Source organism: Arachis stenosperma, chromosome 8 (assembly GCF_014773155.1).
Source record: "Arachis stenosperma cultivar V10309 chromosome 8, arast.V10309.gnm1.PFL2, whole genome shotgun sequence".
Classification (NCBI taxonomy): domain Eukaryota; kingdom Viridiplantae; phylum Streptophyta; class Magnoliopsida; order Fabales; family Fabaceae; genus Arachis; species Arachis stenosperma.
In genome coordinates this window covers 47935356-47954221 of record NC_080384.1, presented here as the reverse complement: position 1 = coordinate 47954221, position 18866 = coordinate 47935356, and the positions used below count along the sequence as shown (strand labels likewise).

Genomic DNA, 18866 nt, shown 5'->3' with positions numbered 1-18866 from the left:
ATAGATATATAAGTCATCAATCTTGATGAAGCGTTTGATGAATATATCTTAAAATCTTTCAACATCTTGTTTGTCCGACCTGGTTGAGAACCACATGTTGGAATCATCAAACGTTTTTTTTTCTTTTTATTTTATAATCATTGTTTGTTTTATTCTTAATATGATCAGAACTAATTAAAGACTAATACCACCACTAGTTGCATTCATTGATAACGAAGATTATTGTATGTGCATGAATGTTGACCTAATTATTTTCTTTTTCTAATCAGTAAAACAGATACCAAGCAACAGAGGATTATCCATTGAGAAAAAGCTTATTTAGGTGTCATTATTTTGTTAAAAATAAAAACTTCTATAAGTTTTTTTTATTTGTTTTTAAAAATGTGTAATTGTATTGTTTTGTAAAAAAGAAATATATTATTTATTAGAGATAAAAAAAATATTTTGGTAAATACTAAATACTAGCAAAAAAAAAAATACTAAAAGAAGAGATTGAAGATTTACAAAAGAAAATAGTACTCTATAACTTGAGTTATTTTTTGTTGGTATTTTCTTGTTGTGTCCACAATTACTGTTATTGCCTGTTCCTCACCTTCAAAGACCTCTAAATTTCTCGCCTTCTACAATGCCAAACACAAAAATATAAAGAGGGCCATAGAAAATTATTCTCTTCTAATGCCTCTATTTGCCGTTTGTCACCAGACTGCAAACTCTATGGTTCCATTTTGCACTATAATATTCACAAAAAAAGAGCAAGACCAAATCTTAGGAGGAAAACTGCATTGCACCAAAGCATGAAGGATTGTTTCGTTACCATTTTTGCATCTTGGGCACATTGTTAAAGTATCTGAGAATCTCCATTTGATCAAATTGAGTACAGATAATTTTTTATGGGCTGCTCTCCACAAAAAAATTTATTTTGGAGGGTAATTTTAACCCCCAAATTAATTTTCAAAGCGTTGAATTCGTCATTGCCGTTGGAAGGTGGTCAACTGGCGCATGAAAAAAATCACAAGTTACCCAGTATCCCGAGACCACATCGCACTGCTTTCTCTTGTTCCAGGCACATTCAAGCTTGTCCTCACCATTGTCGTTCAGTGGTAGAGAGAGAATTTGTGAACTGAGGTTAGGGTAAAAAACTGCTTCAACTATTTATTCCATTTTCTATCCATTATAAGTAAATCATGTACTCAATCAATGTTTGTTATTGGATTGTTGTTGTTACTGAGTCTAAAAGTGTAGGTTGGAAGTAATCATGGGTCCTCCCAGATATAAACATTTGTGTCAGATCCTATACTCTATCTCAAACCCTTTTCTACCACTTTTTTGTCTACAGTAGACTTTGTCAATCTCAGAAAGATTGGTTTCTTTTATCTGTCAAGAGGGAGTTAGTGCATCTATAGTATTTTCTTTTGAGTATACGCACAAGTAGCGAATTAGTCTTAGTAATAATTCGCCAAAACTGTTTACCCAAGCAAGACTAGGTTCTGAGCTTTGAGATTCTTGAATCCCAATTTACCTTTCTTTTTGGCTCTGGTCATACAATCCCAACTAATCCAAGCCATCTTTCTTGCCATTCCCTTCTGACCCCACGAAAACTGTCTTAGAATCCTGTGTATGTCTTCCACTAAAGAATTTGAAAGCTTGAAACATGAAAGCGTATATATTGGAATAGTTTCTCTGACAGTTCTGATTAAAATATGTCTGCTACTTGTTGATAACAGATTCCTCTTCTAAGCTTGAACTCTTTTTTTTTAATTTTATCCTTTATCCCATCGAATATAGCCCTTTTAGATCTCTGAATAATAGATAGAATGCCTAGTTATTTATCTTGGGTTCCCACATGCTATATGTTAAGTAATTCTGCTAGCTGTTGTCTTCTGGCGAGTGGGATGTTTTGATTGAAAAAAAAACTGTTGATTTGTGGAGGTTAACTTTCTGCCCGCCAAGCATCTCATATTTATTGAGTAGAGATAGGATATTGTTACGTGATTCCTCATTAGCCTTTCCAAATAAGATAAAGTGGTCAGCAAATGAATCTCCTGAATAGACCTATTTTGCTCTGTTTTGTGTAACAGATAGGATAATCTTTCCGCACAAAATAGAAATAGATAAGGTGACAAGAGATCTCTTTGTCGGATACCCCTTGTTGGCTAAAAAAAAGCCATAAGGTTGACCTTCTACAAGAACAAAGTTAGAAACAATAGTGACTAGTTCTCTGATCCAAGAAATCTATATGGTTCCAAAACCCCATTCTCTCCATGATAAACTATAAAAACTCCAGTCAACTCTATTAATAGTCATTTCATATTCCAATCTGCACCTCTTAGTTTTGAGCTAGTGCATACATTCATGAGCTATTAGAATATTGTCAAAAATTAATCTACCCTTTAGAAACATACTCTAGTTTGTACTTATTAAATTATTCATGAACTCTTGAAGTCCATATACCAAAATTTTGGAGATAATCTTATAAAAAATTGAGGATAAGCTAATAGGTCTGACCTATGACATGTCTCTAGCATCCAAAATCTTAGGAATCAAGCAAATCTACGTATGGTTAAACACCTTGAGAACTTTACCTCCAATAAAAAAGCTACGAACTACCTTAAAAACATCACCACCCACAATGTCCTAATAAAACTGAAAAAATCGTGCTATGAAACCATCCTCACCTTGAGCACTTGAGTACAAATGCTAAAAGTGGATCTCTTAGTTTTCTCTATAGATATTGGTTTCATTAGCCTCCGGTTCATGAAAATTGTAACCGAAGGGCTGAAATCGCTGAATATGTCACCAGTATCTAATGAGTTCGCAGATGAAAATATTTCTTTGAAATAATTTTCAACCACCAGAGCAATATTTTGTGGATCTGAAGTCATCTTACCATCGTTCCGAACTAGTCTCCAAATTTTATTTTTTCGATTTCTAGTTTGGAATTTCTAATGAAAGAACTTTTTGTTGCTATTCTCTTTTTTCAGCCACTTGCATCTTGATTTTTCTTTCTAAAAATTTTTTTCTTTTGATATCTCCTCTTCTAATTTTTTCTCTACTTCTAGCATCTCTGGCTTACCAAAATAACCCGCTATCCTCAACTATTCCAATCTAAAATGTAATTCTTCAATTACTTTCTTAGAGTTGGATTTGTTATGCTGCTGCCACTGTATTAGACGGTGCCTATAACACTTCAATTTCTGTGCCAAAACGTATATAAGTGAGTCATTAACTTTTATACTCTAAACTTACGCTATCAGTTCCCTTATATTCTCCATCTCACACCACCGCTCCTGAAATTTAAATCTTTTTTTTAAACCATCTTGGAGGAACCAAATCAAGTAAGAGAGAAGCGTGATCCGAACCATTTTCCGATAATTTTCTTACCACCGCATTTACATAAGTCACTCTCCAAGCCATTTCAACCATAAAACGATCAAGCATGTCCCTAATTAACACCTCTCCAACCCTCCTATTTGACCATGTGAATGGTTGTCCTATCATCTCAAGATCAACCAATTGATTATCATCAGTGAAACCATTAAAATTTTCAATGGACGTATCAGACCTCATATTTCCTTCCTCCTTTTCTTCATAATTTGTAATTGCATTGAAATCACCCAAAATGATAAAGCTACTTTCAAATAGCTCAAGTCGAGAAGAGAATTCTTCGAATTGATTGATTCGAGTCAACTCATTAGTATTCAAGTAAACTCCAACCAACCCCCAACTCACATTCTTATTCTCATCTTTAACCGAAACAATTATAAACAAAGAATTTTGAAACCAAATATGTATTTCTACATGATCTTTCCATACTTGAGTCATTTTTTTATGTTCTATCTGAGTGTACAAATGTAAAATTTTGATATTCGCATAATCTAACTTTATCGTTCTACCATTCGAGATTGATTTTTAGTTTCACAAAGAAAAACTACTTTAGAGGAGTGGGATTGACACATCTCTTTAAGTTTTTGATAGAAAAAAACTTCTATAAATTAAAAAAATCTTTAAATATATTGTGATATGTTTGTAAAAATACTTGTAATAAAAGTAGATTACTAAAAAATTAAAAAATATATATATTTTTAAAAAATTGTAATTTTATTTTTTTTAAAAATCCTTTTAAAAACATAAAAAATTATGTTTAAAGAGAAAATAAGATCGATGAGTTTACATTTAAAATGTAAAATAATTTTTTACTTTTCAAAAGACTTTTTAAAATAATTCATTGAAAATAAGATCATTTTATAGTTTAACCAAACAAACACAAATCACCTAAAAAAAAGAAAATAAAAGCAGAAATAACAAGAACCTAAAAAAAATCAAAACATCTAATTTCATGACTATCCAAACGTATCTTTATTCACTCACCTACCCACTCATGCATATAGTCTCACTAAAACAAGTTGATGTGCAACCTGAGAAGTCATATCTACTGTGTTACTTTTTGTAATATTATCAAGAAAATTTATAGGAAAAAATATGATTTGTTTCTGATATTTAAAAAAATAAGTTACTCCGAAAGTAAACTATTAAAATAGTACTAAAAAATCTATATTATTAATAAAAATAACCTCAAAAATATTAATAACAAAAACTCTTAAAAAATTTAAAAACATAACGAAAAGAACTAAATATTAAATATATATTTTAAATAAAGACTTTAAAAATTATATTTTGATGCAATTTTCGCAATATTATTAGAAAAATAAATACTTTTCATCCTCAAAATTTGGCAATTATATGGTAAGTGATTTTTTTTAATTTGTTGTCAACGATCAATTTTTTTAAAAAAATAAAAAAATCTAAAGATTAAATTTCGCTCTAATTTTTTTTTGTGCACCTTTTGAATATCTATTTAAATGTTGTCATGAAAATTCCTATTAAATAGATAAGTCATTTATTAAATACAAATTTTTTTGTCACTTGTAAAAATATATATTTAATGATTATTTTATCACATCTAATAGTTATTTTTGTCACATTTTTAATAAATGAGTTAAGAATTGTTTTGTCCAAAATATTTTAAGAATCTTTTGTCTAATACCAATTTAATAGTTAAATACTTCACTCTTACTTTAATAATTTTTTCAGTAATGTTTGAACTAAATTTCAATTATATTTTTATTGCTAATTTTTTGAATTTTAACAGATATAATTTTTTTTTTCAAATTCACTCCGATCTTTCTTTATCTATCCCCAAGTTCAACCCCAACCCACCCTTCTATTATCTCTGTCATCTCAAAACTGCAGCCCGCGAGCCCCTAACACATTGCACACTCTACCTACATCATTCCCACTGCTCATCCGCCTCTCAACCACCAAATCTATCCACCCATCTGCCATTAGATTGATGGCCGCAGTAAAATATTCTAGGATTTACTGAGAATTTAGCAATAAGATCTTGTAAATGTAAAACAGAAGGAGAGAACTAAGATAATTTTAGTTTGAGAGATTTGGGCCAATAAAAATCATTATGATTTAAGGGTGTAAGGAGATGAAATGAAATGAGATCTAGTTTTTTAAATATTATGTTTTCTTTTTTATTATTCTTCATTTTTTCACAAAAAAGAGGATTGAAGAGAGAAGATAGTTTCGGTTTGAAGGATTTGGACTAGTAAAAATCATTATGGTTTAAGGATTAATTGAAAAAAAAAATACTAGCTATATTGTTAAAAGAAATTATCAGTAAAAATTATTAGATTAAGAATGATTCTAAATATTTTTGATAAATTTAGACAAAAGATATATTTTAGCTAAAAAATGATATAATTTTTTTATATTTAGTTAAAGATGATCGTGAGTTCAAATTTGTTTATCTTTGAAGAAAAAAAACATATCTCTAATTCTTTAGTTGTATTCTAGTTTATTTTGACTTAATTAAAAGGAAACAAATTATTTTTTATGTTTGTCACTCTAATAAAATTAAAAAACTCAATCAACTAAAAAATTAATTATTTATATAAAATATATGATAAAATATAAAATATATATTAAAAATAAATTAAATAATATATATTATATACATATATAAGGTAGTTAATTTTTTTATATTTACATAGTATTTTTTAGTCAAGAATCATCATTTAGAAAGAATTTTAGTAATTTAGTTTCATTTTTACAACTTAACATTTACAAAAATTAAAAAAAAAATCATCAACTTAAATTTTAATTGACCAACTCCAATTTATTGGATGGTGAAATAGTCATACAAGAGAATTTGTATTTTCAAATCTTTTAACATATCGTTACGAATATAATAGAAAATTCGGTTACAAATATCCACAGCCAACCCATGAAAAAGTACACAACAATTCGTACATAATTATTGGATAATTTACGAAAATAAAGCGTTTGGCTTTTAAAATTATGAAAATATAATTTTTGCAGTTTGAATAAAAAATGCAACTTTTTATAAATTTATGTAAATTGTGGAAGGAATTTTACGAATTTAAAATACACGTAAATCACTGGAGGGATTTCACAGTTTATGTTGATGAAGTATTTGGGAAGAAATTATAGTAGGAATTCTACAGTTTTTGTGAGGATACAAAATATGTATAAATATGCAAAATACGTATCGAGTTCTACTATATATACCAACTTAGAGTGAGTGGTGTGATAGTAGAGTGTCATTTTTATTTCAATAATTTACTCTTTTATTTGTTTTACGCTTAAAAAATTGAAAAGATTCTAAAATAATAGTCTAAAATAGGGAGTATATTTGAATTTAGTTTAAAAAAAAGTTGAGTACACTAAATGGATATTGACATGGTCAGACCTTCGAAATATTTGTCCCTAGTAATGTTGTAGGTTTGCAACTTCTCTTGAGGCTTTTTTTTTTTTTTTGAATTTATCCTTCTTAAGTCACCAAAAAAATTATTAGCAAATATATGAAATTATATATTATTCAAATAATAAGATTTAAAATTTAAAAAATTTAAATTATATTTAATTAAATTTTTAATATTTTAGAATAAAATATGTTATTATTAATAAAAATTTAAAAATATTATTTAAATAAATATATATATATATACGTATTAAAAATTTAAAATGTTATTTGAATATATGTACTAAAAATTGAATGAGTTATTTAAATTAAAAAATTTAAATTTAAATAGAATATAATTTTATTTAATTCAAATTATATTAGATTCACTCAAAATAGTTTAAAAAATAAATTTAAATTAGTATGGTATAAATCAATCATTTGTATAAAATTGAATTAGATTAAAAAAAATTAAATCAATATTATCCAAATCGTTTAAAATTATATTATTTTTATAATTTGAATAAATTTAAAATATACTTAAAATATAGTCTTATTTCGTTGACAATACAAATAATAGATGTAAATATATCCTACTCACTCTAGAATGGTATATATATATATAGTGAAACTCGTGTATAAACTATTGGATCTCTTCTACGATTTATGTATATTTTGCATCTTCATAGTAGAATTCTCCAGCAATTTATGTGTATTTTAAATCTGTGAGATTCCTTTTACGATTTATATAAATTTGTAGAAAATTATATTTTTGTATCCAAACTACAAAAGTTATATTTTTGTAATTTTAAAAATTAAATATTTTATTTTTGTAAATTACTCTCATTATTGATATGTGTATATTATCAATAAAATGTTAAAAATTTAATGTGTTGGTCAAGTATCGGCAAAACTTATTCATTTTCCTAAAATCTATCTAAAACATGAATGTGTACGAGCTAGATTGGTTTGAGTTAAAAAAAATGAACTAAGAGTTTTTTTTTTCATAAGTGTACCCAAACGTATACAACGAAATTTTTAACATTTTATCGGTGAGGAGTGCTATATATACAAATTATTTTTGTTTACAAGTCTTACAAGTTGGGCCTAATACGCGTGTTACTGAATCATCTTCGCGTGTTTCATCTTCGTTTTCTTTTTTACGAAAAAGAAGAAGAAGAGACACAGAGAATGAAGAAGAAAAAGAGGAAGAAGAAGAGGAAGCACGGAGAAAGAAGAAGAAGAAAAAGAGGCAAAAAAAAAACGTGAAAAAGAAGAAGAAGAAGAAGCACGGAGAAAGAAGAAGAAGAAAAAGAGGCACAAAAAAACGTAAAAATGGCGTGAATATAAATGACTTGTATGATTTGTATGGAAAAAGCGTTCTCTCTTTGCCTTCGACCTCCTTATATTTTTTTCGATTTTCATGGTTTCTGAAATCAAGTTTTGAAATTGTTTTGAAGATGATGGAACTTCAGAAATACACCCGAACGATTACAAAAATACATCCAAACGATTACAGAAATACATCCAAAGGTTTACAGAAATACACCAAACGATTACAGAAATACACCCAAAGGATTTAAGAAATACACCCAATATAGGAGAGACAGTATATTTCTTCTTGAAATCTTTTAATGTTTTGCTGGTTAAGGATGAGACATATGACAGAAACAATCTAGAAAAAAATCTAGAAGAATAGTAAAACAGTACCTTGAATAATGTTTCTTCATTTTTTCTGGTGATTTTGATGAAGGAAAAAGAGAAAACGAAAAGAGGAGAAGAAATTTCAATAAAAAAAGAGAGAGAAAGATGTGGTGTTGATGACGATGATAACGAGAGAGAAAAATTATGAAAAAGAAGAAAAAGAGACATGGAGGAAGAAGAAGAAGAGGAAGAGAAAGAGGAAGAAGAAGCACGGAGAAAGAAGAAAAAGAAAAAGAGGCAAAAAAAACGTAAAATAATGTGAATATAAATGATTTATATGACTTGTATTAAAAATCAGTTGTAGGTAGAGAATTACTCTTTATGAGTTTGTACAAACCAACTGCAACAACAGTTGGATCGAGTAGGTAAGAGATTTTTTTTCTTGTAAGTGTATCTCATTATATAGTCCATAAACAATTAGATATTAAATGTTTAATGTTTGGATATTAAAACTAAAATTTAATATTAGGATACAAAATTTTAGTTTTTTTGAATATTTTTGAAAAGTAAGAATATAGGATAGATATTGAAATTTTTAAAGATAAAAACTAAAATTTTAAGAATTTTTTTTAATATTCTCATTTAATATTTTAAATTTATTATTCAATCTCTATATTTATCTTAAATTAAATATAATACTAAAACATAACTCAATTTAATATATTTTATATTAAACATAATATAGAGACTTAATTTAATTTCTATCTCTTAATTTCAATCTCCTTTCTAAATACAACTTTATGGTTGGTTGATAAATATACTTATGTAGTGCGTCTTATATGTTGAGTCTTTATAATGAATAAAATTGAAAAAGAAAGTGATTGTACTTGTTTTGGTTAAATTTTTTGTTTATTGATTTCTTCTTAGTAATTAATTAGTTCATCAATCACAAAATTAGAATTATTATCAGTCTTACAAAAATCAATTTAACTTGTTTGAATAATTAGTTTATTCATCTGTTTAAATAAATGTCAAGAATTTAAATTCTATCTTATATATGCATTAATATATTAGTCAACGATAAATTTTTAAATAAAATTTTAGTGTATAATATAAATTGAATTTTTAATATGTCAAATTAAAAGATATCGTAAAAAATTAAATTATCAGTCATATTAAAAAATGAATAAGGTTATTGATTCAATAAATCTAGAGTTTTAAATTATATCACCTTATTTTAACAAACATCTCAATCAAAACCAATTATTAATTTAACAATTAGATTAGGGTCCGTTTAAAAAATTTTAAAAATAATTTTTTTGAGCTTTTGGCTTACAAAAAGTAGTAATATTAATATTTAGTACAATTTTTAAAATTAAATTGCAGCTTTTTAAGAATTTATTTAAAAATTTATAAAGAAGTTAAAAAAAATGACTTCTCTCATAATACTATTATTATTTTTTTATTATATTTTTATAAAATAAACATTTTTAAAACTAAAAACCCAAACACAAAATAACTTATTTATAAACTACTTTTAATATACCAATTTATTATTTAAACTATTTTTTTAAAAAAAAAATTAATTAAACTATTTATTCAAATTACACCCAGAGCGACTATTTCCTAATATATAGTTACATTATCTAAGCCAATTATTGCTAGGATTTAAACTCTACCTAAACTTTACTCATATAATCTCCGTTTCTAAACTCATTCTTATCCTACCCTATCAATCCAATTCAATTACATTAGTCTAATTCACATATTTTTGAAAATTTTATTCCTATCGATTACATATTTAACTTTTAATATAATTATATATTTTCAAAAGAAAAAACTACCAAAATACCCATAAAATTTACGAATACTGACAAAAATATCCATAAATTAAGAAAATTAATGTTGTACTTATGAAAGATGAGTTTTATATGGCAAAAATATTAAAACTCTAATTTTTTGTTAATTTTTTAATAAAATTCTCAAACTATCCAACTCTAACCCCATTCTACCGTCACTCCCTCTCTTCTCTTCTTCCTCTCTCCTCACTTATCCCTCTCTCTAGAACCTTCACAGAGTCACAAAACTCTTCTCCTACCTTCTCATTGCTGTTCGTCACCCACCTACTCCATTACCGCCAATCTCTTCCCCTCTCATATTGCTTCTCCCTCTCACTATTAAGGTGACTACAACACCTTCATTACACGCCTGTGACCCAACCTGAAGAGAATATCGCCGTGCCGCGCCTGTTGCAGCCAAGGATAACGTTGTCGTGGCACGTTTGACCCAGCCGAGGAGAACACCGTCCTCGCACACTTGAGAAGAAAGAGGGGTCGTGGTACTCTTGCATGCAGAAAGCGGGTTCGGTAAAAAAAATTAAAGAAGAAAGGTAGGCGGTACTGTGGATGGAGGTTCTGCCATTGACAATGTTATACTCGGCGAAGAAAAAAGTATTTTTTAAACATTTTTATTTTATTTTTATTTTTTTTAAAAATTGATTTAGTTACTACTAAAATGATACTGTTCTACTTTTTTAAAAATCTGTTTCTATTGTTGTAGGAGTAGTTTTGGACTCCATGGCAAGAGTTGGTGCAAATTGAGTTATGAAAGGTTGAAAAAGTGAGTTGAGGTTGAGTGTAGAGTAGTTTAAAAATTTTATTAAAAAATTAACAGAAAATTAGAATTAAGATACTTTTGTCATACAAAACCCATTTTTCATGAGTACAACGTTAATTTCTTTAGTTTATGAATATTTTTATTGACGTTCATAAATTTCATGGATCCTTTTAGTAGATTTTTCAGAGAATATAATATCATCATGAAAGTTAAAGATTACAAACATGTATTGAAAAACACAATGAGTGAATTGGTCATTGCTCTTGCAAAGCTAAAAAGAATAGAGTGAATAGTTAAATTTATTTTTAAAAGATAAAATTTTTATTAATCAAATTTATTTTTTAAAATTTTTTAAATTATTTATGTAATTTTTTTATTTTTTGGTTGATGTTAAAATTTATTTATATGATATGTTAAATAATATTTAATACGCATATAAAAATTTTAATTAATTACTAACATGTTAAATTTATAAAATTAGATTAAATTAAAACTTAATAGAGGAGAGAATGAATTTGAAGCATTAAAATGAAATCATTTTCTTTTAATTTTTTTTAATTGATCTTCTAAAAAATTAGATTAAATTAAAACTTAATAGAGGAGAGAATGAATTTGAAGCATTAAAATGAAATCATTTTCTTTTAATTTTTTTTAATTGATCTTCTAAAATATAAATTCACATCGTAGAAGATTTAGATGAGACTAGAAAGAACGTGAAAAAGATTACACACTTAATAATTAACTACTGTATCTGATGTAAGATTAAAGCTATAAAAAGTGTACATAGTGAAATTAGATTAATCACTATTCGAGAGAGATTTAGTGTTGCACGTCACACGCTAAAACTTTAGTTACATTAATTACGTGTAGGACATCAATTTTGCACTAAGGAAAATTCCTACACGTTTTTTTAGATATATTTCTGTTCAAGCCTTTTTTTTTTCGATAATACTGTATAAATAATAATTTTTTACTATGTAATACTAATATCTATAGTTAGTTAACTATATATTTATATATACATTTAATATTATTTAATTATTTTAACGATAATTAAAATATAAAATAAAATAATTTTAAATTATTTTAGATTATTTTCCAATTAAATATTATATATATAATTATAAATATATAAATTAAATAAAATAATTTTAAATTATTATCTCTAATATTATCAAAAATATAATACGGATCGGAGTTCACAATTTTTTCTCTTTCTCTACAGCCTCATTCTTCTCTACGCCCCAAATTTCAAAAATGGTTCAAATAAACATGATTTCTATGTTATTTATCATACACGTGTTTATGAAAAGTCAAAAGTAAAATTGTTACTTATCCAATTGTTAGTTTGCTACCATGAGTCGGCGACAACTTTAATTTTTTTTCCGACGAAATTATATATATATTAAATAAAAAACATAAAAATTAAAATAAATTTTAAAAAACTCTTATTTAAAAAACATGTTAAATATAAAAAGGAAAGTATAAGGAGTGAATAGAATATTTATACAATGTGTACAATAGAAATTTATGGAGTATTAAAGATATAACCATTAGTGTTACCTTTTTTCATCAGCTGGTATTAGAGCGCTAAATTCGAAAAGTCAAAAGTTCGATCCAGATAATATGAAAAATGTTCATTTTTAGCTCAATAGTCCATTATCTTTCTAGCAGGATCCAATATAAAATTATCATATATTTCTTTCTATCTATTTAAATTTTTAGAATAAATAAAATCATAACAATAAAATATATGGATTATATATATTTTGGTCCATATTACAATCTTTTTAGTTATAATACATTACGTCCAACTCAAAACTTTAAACTTTAAGATAATAAATTAATGGATCTCTCATCTTATAAACTCCCCATTCTTATTTTTTTAAATGTGCGACTAATTTCGTACACTTCTCACACTTATAATATTAACATCGTTAAACAGAAAAAACTAATGATATATAATATTTTTTAAGATTTACATATATAAGAGAATAAAAAACTTATTTTACACTGAAAAAACACCTCATTGGAGCTTAATAATGAACACATTTGAATTCAATAATCCTTTTAACCAACAAGCTAGCTAGTACTAATCAAAGAAAGTGCTTCACCAAAATTCTTTGCCTTAATCCCAAAATACTCCTTCACACTCACCCTACGAAATCTTGCATCATTAGAATTCACCACCAATGGAGAAATTACATAATCCAATGGTGGATTATGGAAATAAGCCACAGAGTAACGTTTTTTGGTCCTCTTCACAACCACACGGTGAAGTGCACATTTAAACCTTGCATTGGAAATAATGTGCAAGAAATCACCGGTGTGAACAATAAGGGAATTAGGGTTAGGGTTTACATGAACCCAACCCTTCCCTTCTTTAAAAATTTGGAGGCCATTGGTTTGGTTTTGGTGGAGGATTGTGAATAGGGATGTGTCCGTGTGAGGGGCTAAACCCATGGCCCGGTTCGGCTCAGGACAAACCGGGTAGAAATTTAGTTGAATGGCTCCGTTATTCGAGTTGGTTGAACCAACCCACTTTTTTTCTTGCTCTGGAATTTCTAACAAGTTGAATATCATTCTTGTTAGTTTCTCAGCCAGTGCCTTCATTTGCTTTTGAAAGATCTCTATCTTATCACTGCATATTAACAACAATTTATTATTAGTTAATTTCTCAAATTGAAACTCATAATATAGAGAACACCTGTAAAATTTGATTTTGATTCACTGATAGTATATTTGTACAATTAATTAATTATTAAACTTTTTTTTTACAAAATGATAGAATTTAACGAGTGTAAAATTTAATTGTATTTGTTAATATGATAAAATATGATTAGATAATTTTTTTTTAAAATAATAACTCAAATTGGTCTTTAAAAAATTTTTAGTCAAATACTTAAGTTCTTAACAAATCTTAATTATCAAATCAATTTTAAAACTTTTATTTCCTTAAACAAATCAGTTCTCATAAAAAGTTGTTTGTCTATATAAAAGACTAATCTGATAATTTAAAAATTTCTTAAAATTCTTATACATATATTTTTTAAATAACGATCAAGATTGAATTATTTAACTTTTTACTAAAATTTAACTTGGGATAAATATCTCTAATAAAATAAACTGATGGTGACGGATTTTGTGATTAAAATTTGTTAAAAATTAATTATTCAATTAAAAAATTATTAAGGGTTGATTTGGAATATTACTAAAATAAATTTATCCAAAGAAATCCATATATGCCTATGACATGCAAAAATATATACACAAAAATTAATGATAACCATAAAATTTTTGTATCTAGTTATTTGCATTGTGTATTATAATTTTCTATTTTTAGAATAAGTGTAAAGATATGTTTGAATATATATATATATACATATATATATGCTAGCCTATTTAAAGTGTATTTATCGTTTTTTACTAATTTCATATTTATGTAAGGTGAAAATTCAGGTGCAGTCGATTTCATGTGAAGTTGATAGCTGAAAATCGTTAGATAAAAATTTAGTTAAATCAGTCAAATTATTTAACGATTCTCAGTTATCAACTTCATGTAAAGTCGATTGCATATTACTTTTACCTAAATACATGTTAGCGGTTGTTAATTTCATTAGTTTATGTATACCAAGTTTTTTTTGGGTAGTGCTAGGGAGCCAATGGCCTAAGTGTATAATGTGTACAATGGGCTAAATCTTTGGTCTATGAATAAAATGAACATCATCCATACTATCAAGAATAACCATCCGGATATCAGGATAAATAAACATCTCATGTCATAAAATCACTCATCCCAAAAACTTAAGCTGATTTTGGAGTTCACCAAGGATCGAACTCCACTCCTGACCTTCCAGATCTAGAACTCTAATATCATATCATGAAACCACTCATCCCAAAAACGTAATCTGATAAGACAATGTAACACTAATTATTATATTTGTAATACTTCATAAATCTCTATTATACGCATTGTACGCTTAAGCTATTGGCTCCTTATACTTTTTTTTTAAAGAATAAAAAAGACGTTACTAAAACAACATAGAAATTTGGCCCCCCTTTACTATAACGTGTGGCTCGGCCATGTGTACTCTCTATCAGGATAAATTATTGAAGAGTTTTGGCTCTATTAGGTGTAGTTGATATCTTATTAAACACAGTTTATATATAAAACATAATTTGAAGGTCTTAATTATGGTTCCCTATTGCTTGTATGGCAAATAAGGACAATGGACATGACATACATACAAAGCCAATAAGGTGTGAGATTTTGTAGAATATGAAAACCTAACAATAAATATTTTATGTTGAGAAAACATTTGATAATTTATATATTGTTTGTGTTTGATATGATGTTCTATCATTTTATGTAGAAAGAAGCATACAAAAGAAAAGACATTTGCCATATACTGTTTATTGTTTATACCATTCTCAAAGATAAGATTTGCTTTGAGAGTTGAAGTTTTCAGAGACTTTTGTAGTTTTTTGTTTAACTAACTTTTTTAAGAAAATGACCTTTTTTGTATGGCATGTGATAGTGGGAATATTTGCAATACTTTAATTTGATCTAATATAGCTTATAATAATTGTATAAGGACAAAACAATATATAACTCTTTTTTTCCTTTATTTATTTATTATTTTTACTGAAAGAGAAAGAAGCCAAAACTAAAAGCAAAAACACAACATTCATGTTGAATTTAAACTTTAAATTCCCCTGCTTGCAACTCTAGAAAGAGTCGTTTCTCTCATGAAAGTGGAGTAAAAATATTTTTTATGAAGAAGTATGGTTAAATGGTTAGAGATATAATTATTTATGTATCTTTTTTTATTAACTTAAACTTTTAAAAGAAATAATTTCATAACATGATATAAAATTTTTATGAACAAAAAGTTTAGAGTTTGATTTTTATTATTCTTTAAAAAAGAGAAAAAATAGTATAAGATAAATAAAAAGAAAAAATTATATAAAGATTCAAACAAATTCAAATTAAAAATGAATATCCCTTAAGGAAGTGTGTTCAAGACATAATCATTTATTTATTTTCTTTTATTAACTTAAATTTTTTAGAGAAACAGTTTCATTTGATAAAACGACGAGCATGTAATATACAAAGAGATTTTAGTATTTGATCAAATCAAATTTTATTTATTGAAAAGAAATGAGTAGGAGATCGATTTTAGTATTAGTCAAATTTTATTTGCTAAACCAAAATTAGTAAAAACTGGTTTATGTGTCACATGCTAATTACTCAACCGTACTAAGTCTTCATAAAATATTTTTGGTCCATTTTACCAAAATATTCCCTTTCTCAAAAAATGAAAAAAAACTCGGGAGACAATATTTCTATGACTTCTTTTTTAACTAACCTAAAATTTTATTTCTCTAAATGTCTTCCTCGTTTTCTTTTATCTATTATACTAATATCAGTTTATATTAAGAGTGAGAAGGTGAGAATTGTAGATTACTTATAATTTTTTTTTTTACAATATCCCCTAATCTGATACTTGTTTAAGTGGACGAGTGAGTTAACCACTCAACCAATTCAAGTTGGTTTATAAAAATTATTATTATTAAAACCATATTCACAGGTGATTTGGGATTTTAATACACTCCTTCTCACTCAAAGCTAAGTTAGACAAGATTTTGGAGTGGAGACATATGTAAAGTGGCCCAATAAAAACTATTAGTGGGCTTGGTGCAAATAAATTATGGAGAGATTTAATTTGTAGACCTAATATAAGTGATACTTATCCGCCTCATATAATCCTACATCCGGGTTTAAATTTCAGTTGAGGCTGGTTGTTGGTTTAAGAACCCATTATATCTATAGTAGTGTGTGTGAGTGTGTTGTGTATGTGTGAAACATAGGTGTAATGCTTAAGATTGGGACTATCCGATCCACTTGACTAAAAAAAAAAAGTGATAGATATTCAATTTAGCTAAGTCTCGTGTTTTCAACTTGATTTACTTTAGGAGCAATAATATGTATGCAGTAGATTTTATAGTTAACTTTTTATCCACTAAAAAATAAATTATTTATTGATTTTAAACCCACGAATACCTAAAAATTTATGCTTAATGAATCTATTGAATAAAGAAAAAAATAAAAAATTCGTCAAGCTTAATTAGATTTGATTGATGAATGAAAAATCACAAAGATTACAAATTTCTATATTCGAACTCTAAAGATGAAGAAACTCAGAAAATTATAACTGAACAAATACGATTATATGACTGAACAAATCATAAATCTTCTAAATTCAAATTCTAAAAAGACGAAAAAATTAGATGAATTAAGTCAACTAGCTCTAATACCATATTAGTATAATTAAGCAAAACTAATTAAACTACAAAAAAAACTAACTCAAAGAATAAAAGTGGCAAACAATTGTAAAGATTTTAACTAATCAAATAATTGTGTACGTTGCATGGGAATTGCATGAAAATTTGTGTGTATGCTTACCAAAACGTTTGATAATCATTAGGCCAAATCTTCTTAGCATCTGAAGATGGAGAACCCATGATGGTGAAACCTTCATGCCACATGAACTTTGGAAAAAATGGTGAAATTCTTGCCCTTCCATACCCTGTGGCCCCACCAGGTGATCTTAATGCCTTCAATTTTTGGTCCGTTGGAAGATCAAAGAACCTCTTAGCTTCTTTTTCAACCTCTTTAATATCACTCATTGAAACACCATGGTTCTTCAATTGGAAGGCACCCCAATTCTCACATGCCATCCCCATCAGTTCCATTGCATTTGGATCCGCGAGATCGATGATGGGTATGGATGGAATTCCCCCATCATCATCATGATCATGGTCGCGATTCTGATCAGGAACAGAATCGCGATCATGATCATGAAACCATGCGTGAGAATCAGGTAAGGTTTGAATTGAAGAAAAGTCTAAAGGGATAATGTGTCTAAGGTGAAGAGGATGCTCTCTATAGGCCTCAGATAGAGTGGCCATATTATTATTTTTTTCAAAACTTTAGGGTGGCTTTAATTTGATTGCTTCTTACTTTGATTGGTTTACTATAGAGATTTAATCATCCTAGGACCATATGTATTTATATCATAATTACTTATGTTTGGAGATAGCATATCAAATCTATTATGCTAAGATTAATTAGATTATTCTTAATATTAAAACAATGTGATATACTAATGTATCATTTTTGTGGCGGAATTTTTTTTCTTCTTAATTAGTGGTCTTGGACTAGAGATATGGATATGAAAAAATTGAAAATTTTATATAAAATTAAAATTATTATTATTATTATTATTATTATTATTAATAAATTGTGTACAGTTGTCGTAAGGGGGTGGCAATTGGACTAAGTTGTGTCGGTTTAGGATTTTGAGAAATGAGAAGAATAATATGGTTGAAAAAGACAAAGAAAAGAACAAGTTATTCTGAAAAAAGTATTACTCAATAAAAACAAAAAGGGAACAATTTTATTTTCTCCACCACAAGCTAGCTTTCACTATACCTCATCACCATAAGCCAATAGAAAAAATATGTAAACGAATCAAAATAAAAACTTATCTCTACGCTTATGGTTTCAATACAATAATATAAAACGATTAGGATATATAAATTTATACAAAATAATATGAATAACATTTTTGCCTTGTTTTAGTTTTTTTTTTCTTTTTTTTTTTATAAATGTTAGCTAATTGTCTGTTGAGAAAAATTGGTTTTCTAAGAAAATTGATTTAGGTCCTGTAAATATCAAAACTTTTTCTTTCATCTTTACAGCAAAAATTTTTAGTTTTTATATCGTTACAATTTAACTATAAATTTAGACGATGCAGACCAAAAAATCAAAATA

At 27.0% G+C, this 18866-nt stretch overlaps 1 protein-coding gene across 1 annotated transcript; it reads right to left on the bottom strand.

Annotated features, from left to right (window-relative positions):
- Positions 1-13046: 13046 nt before the first annotated feature.
- LOC130945097 (gibberellin 3-beta-dioxygenase 1-like) lies at positions 13047-18073 on the bottom strand. The gene is made up of 2 exons (XM_057873774.1): positions 17496-18073; positions 13047-13670 (listed from the first exon to the last, which is right to left on the bottom strand). The coding sequence occupies exons 1-2, from the start codon at positions 17999-18001 to the stop codon at positions 13112-13114; spliced, it is 1065 nt and encodes a 354-aa protein (XP_057729757.1). The 5' UTR covers positions 18002-18073; the 3' UTR covers positions 13047-13111.
- Positions 18074-18866: the final 793 nt, after the last annotated feature.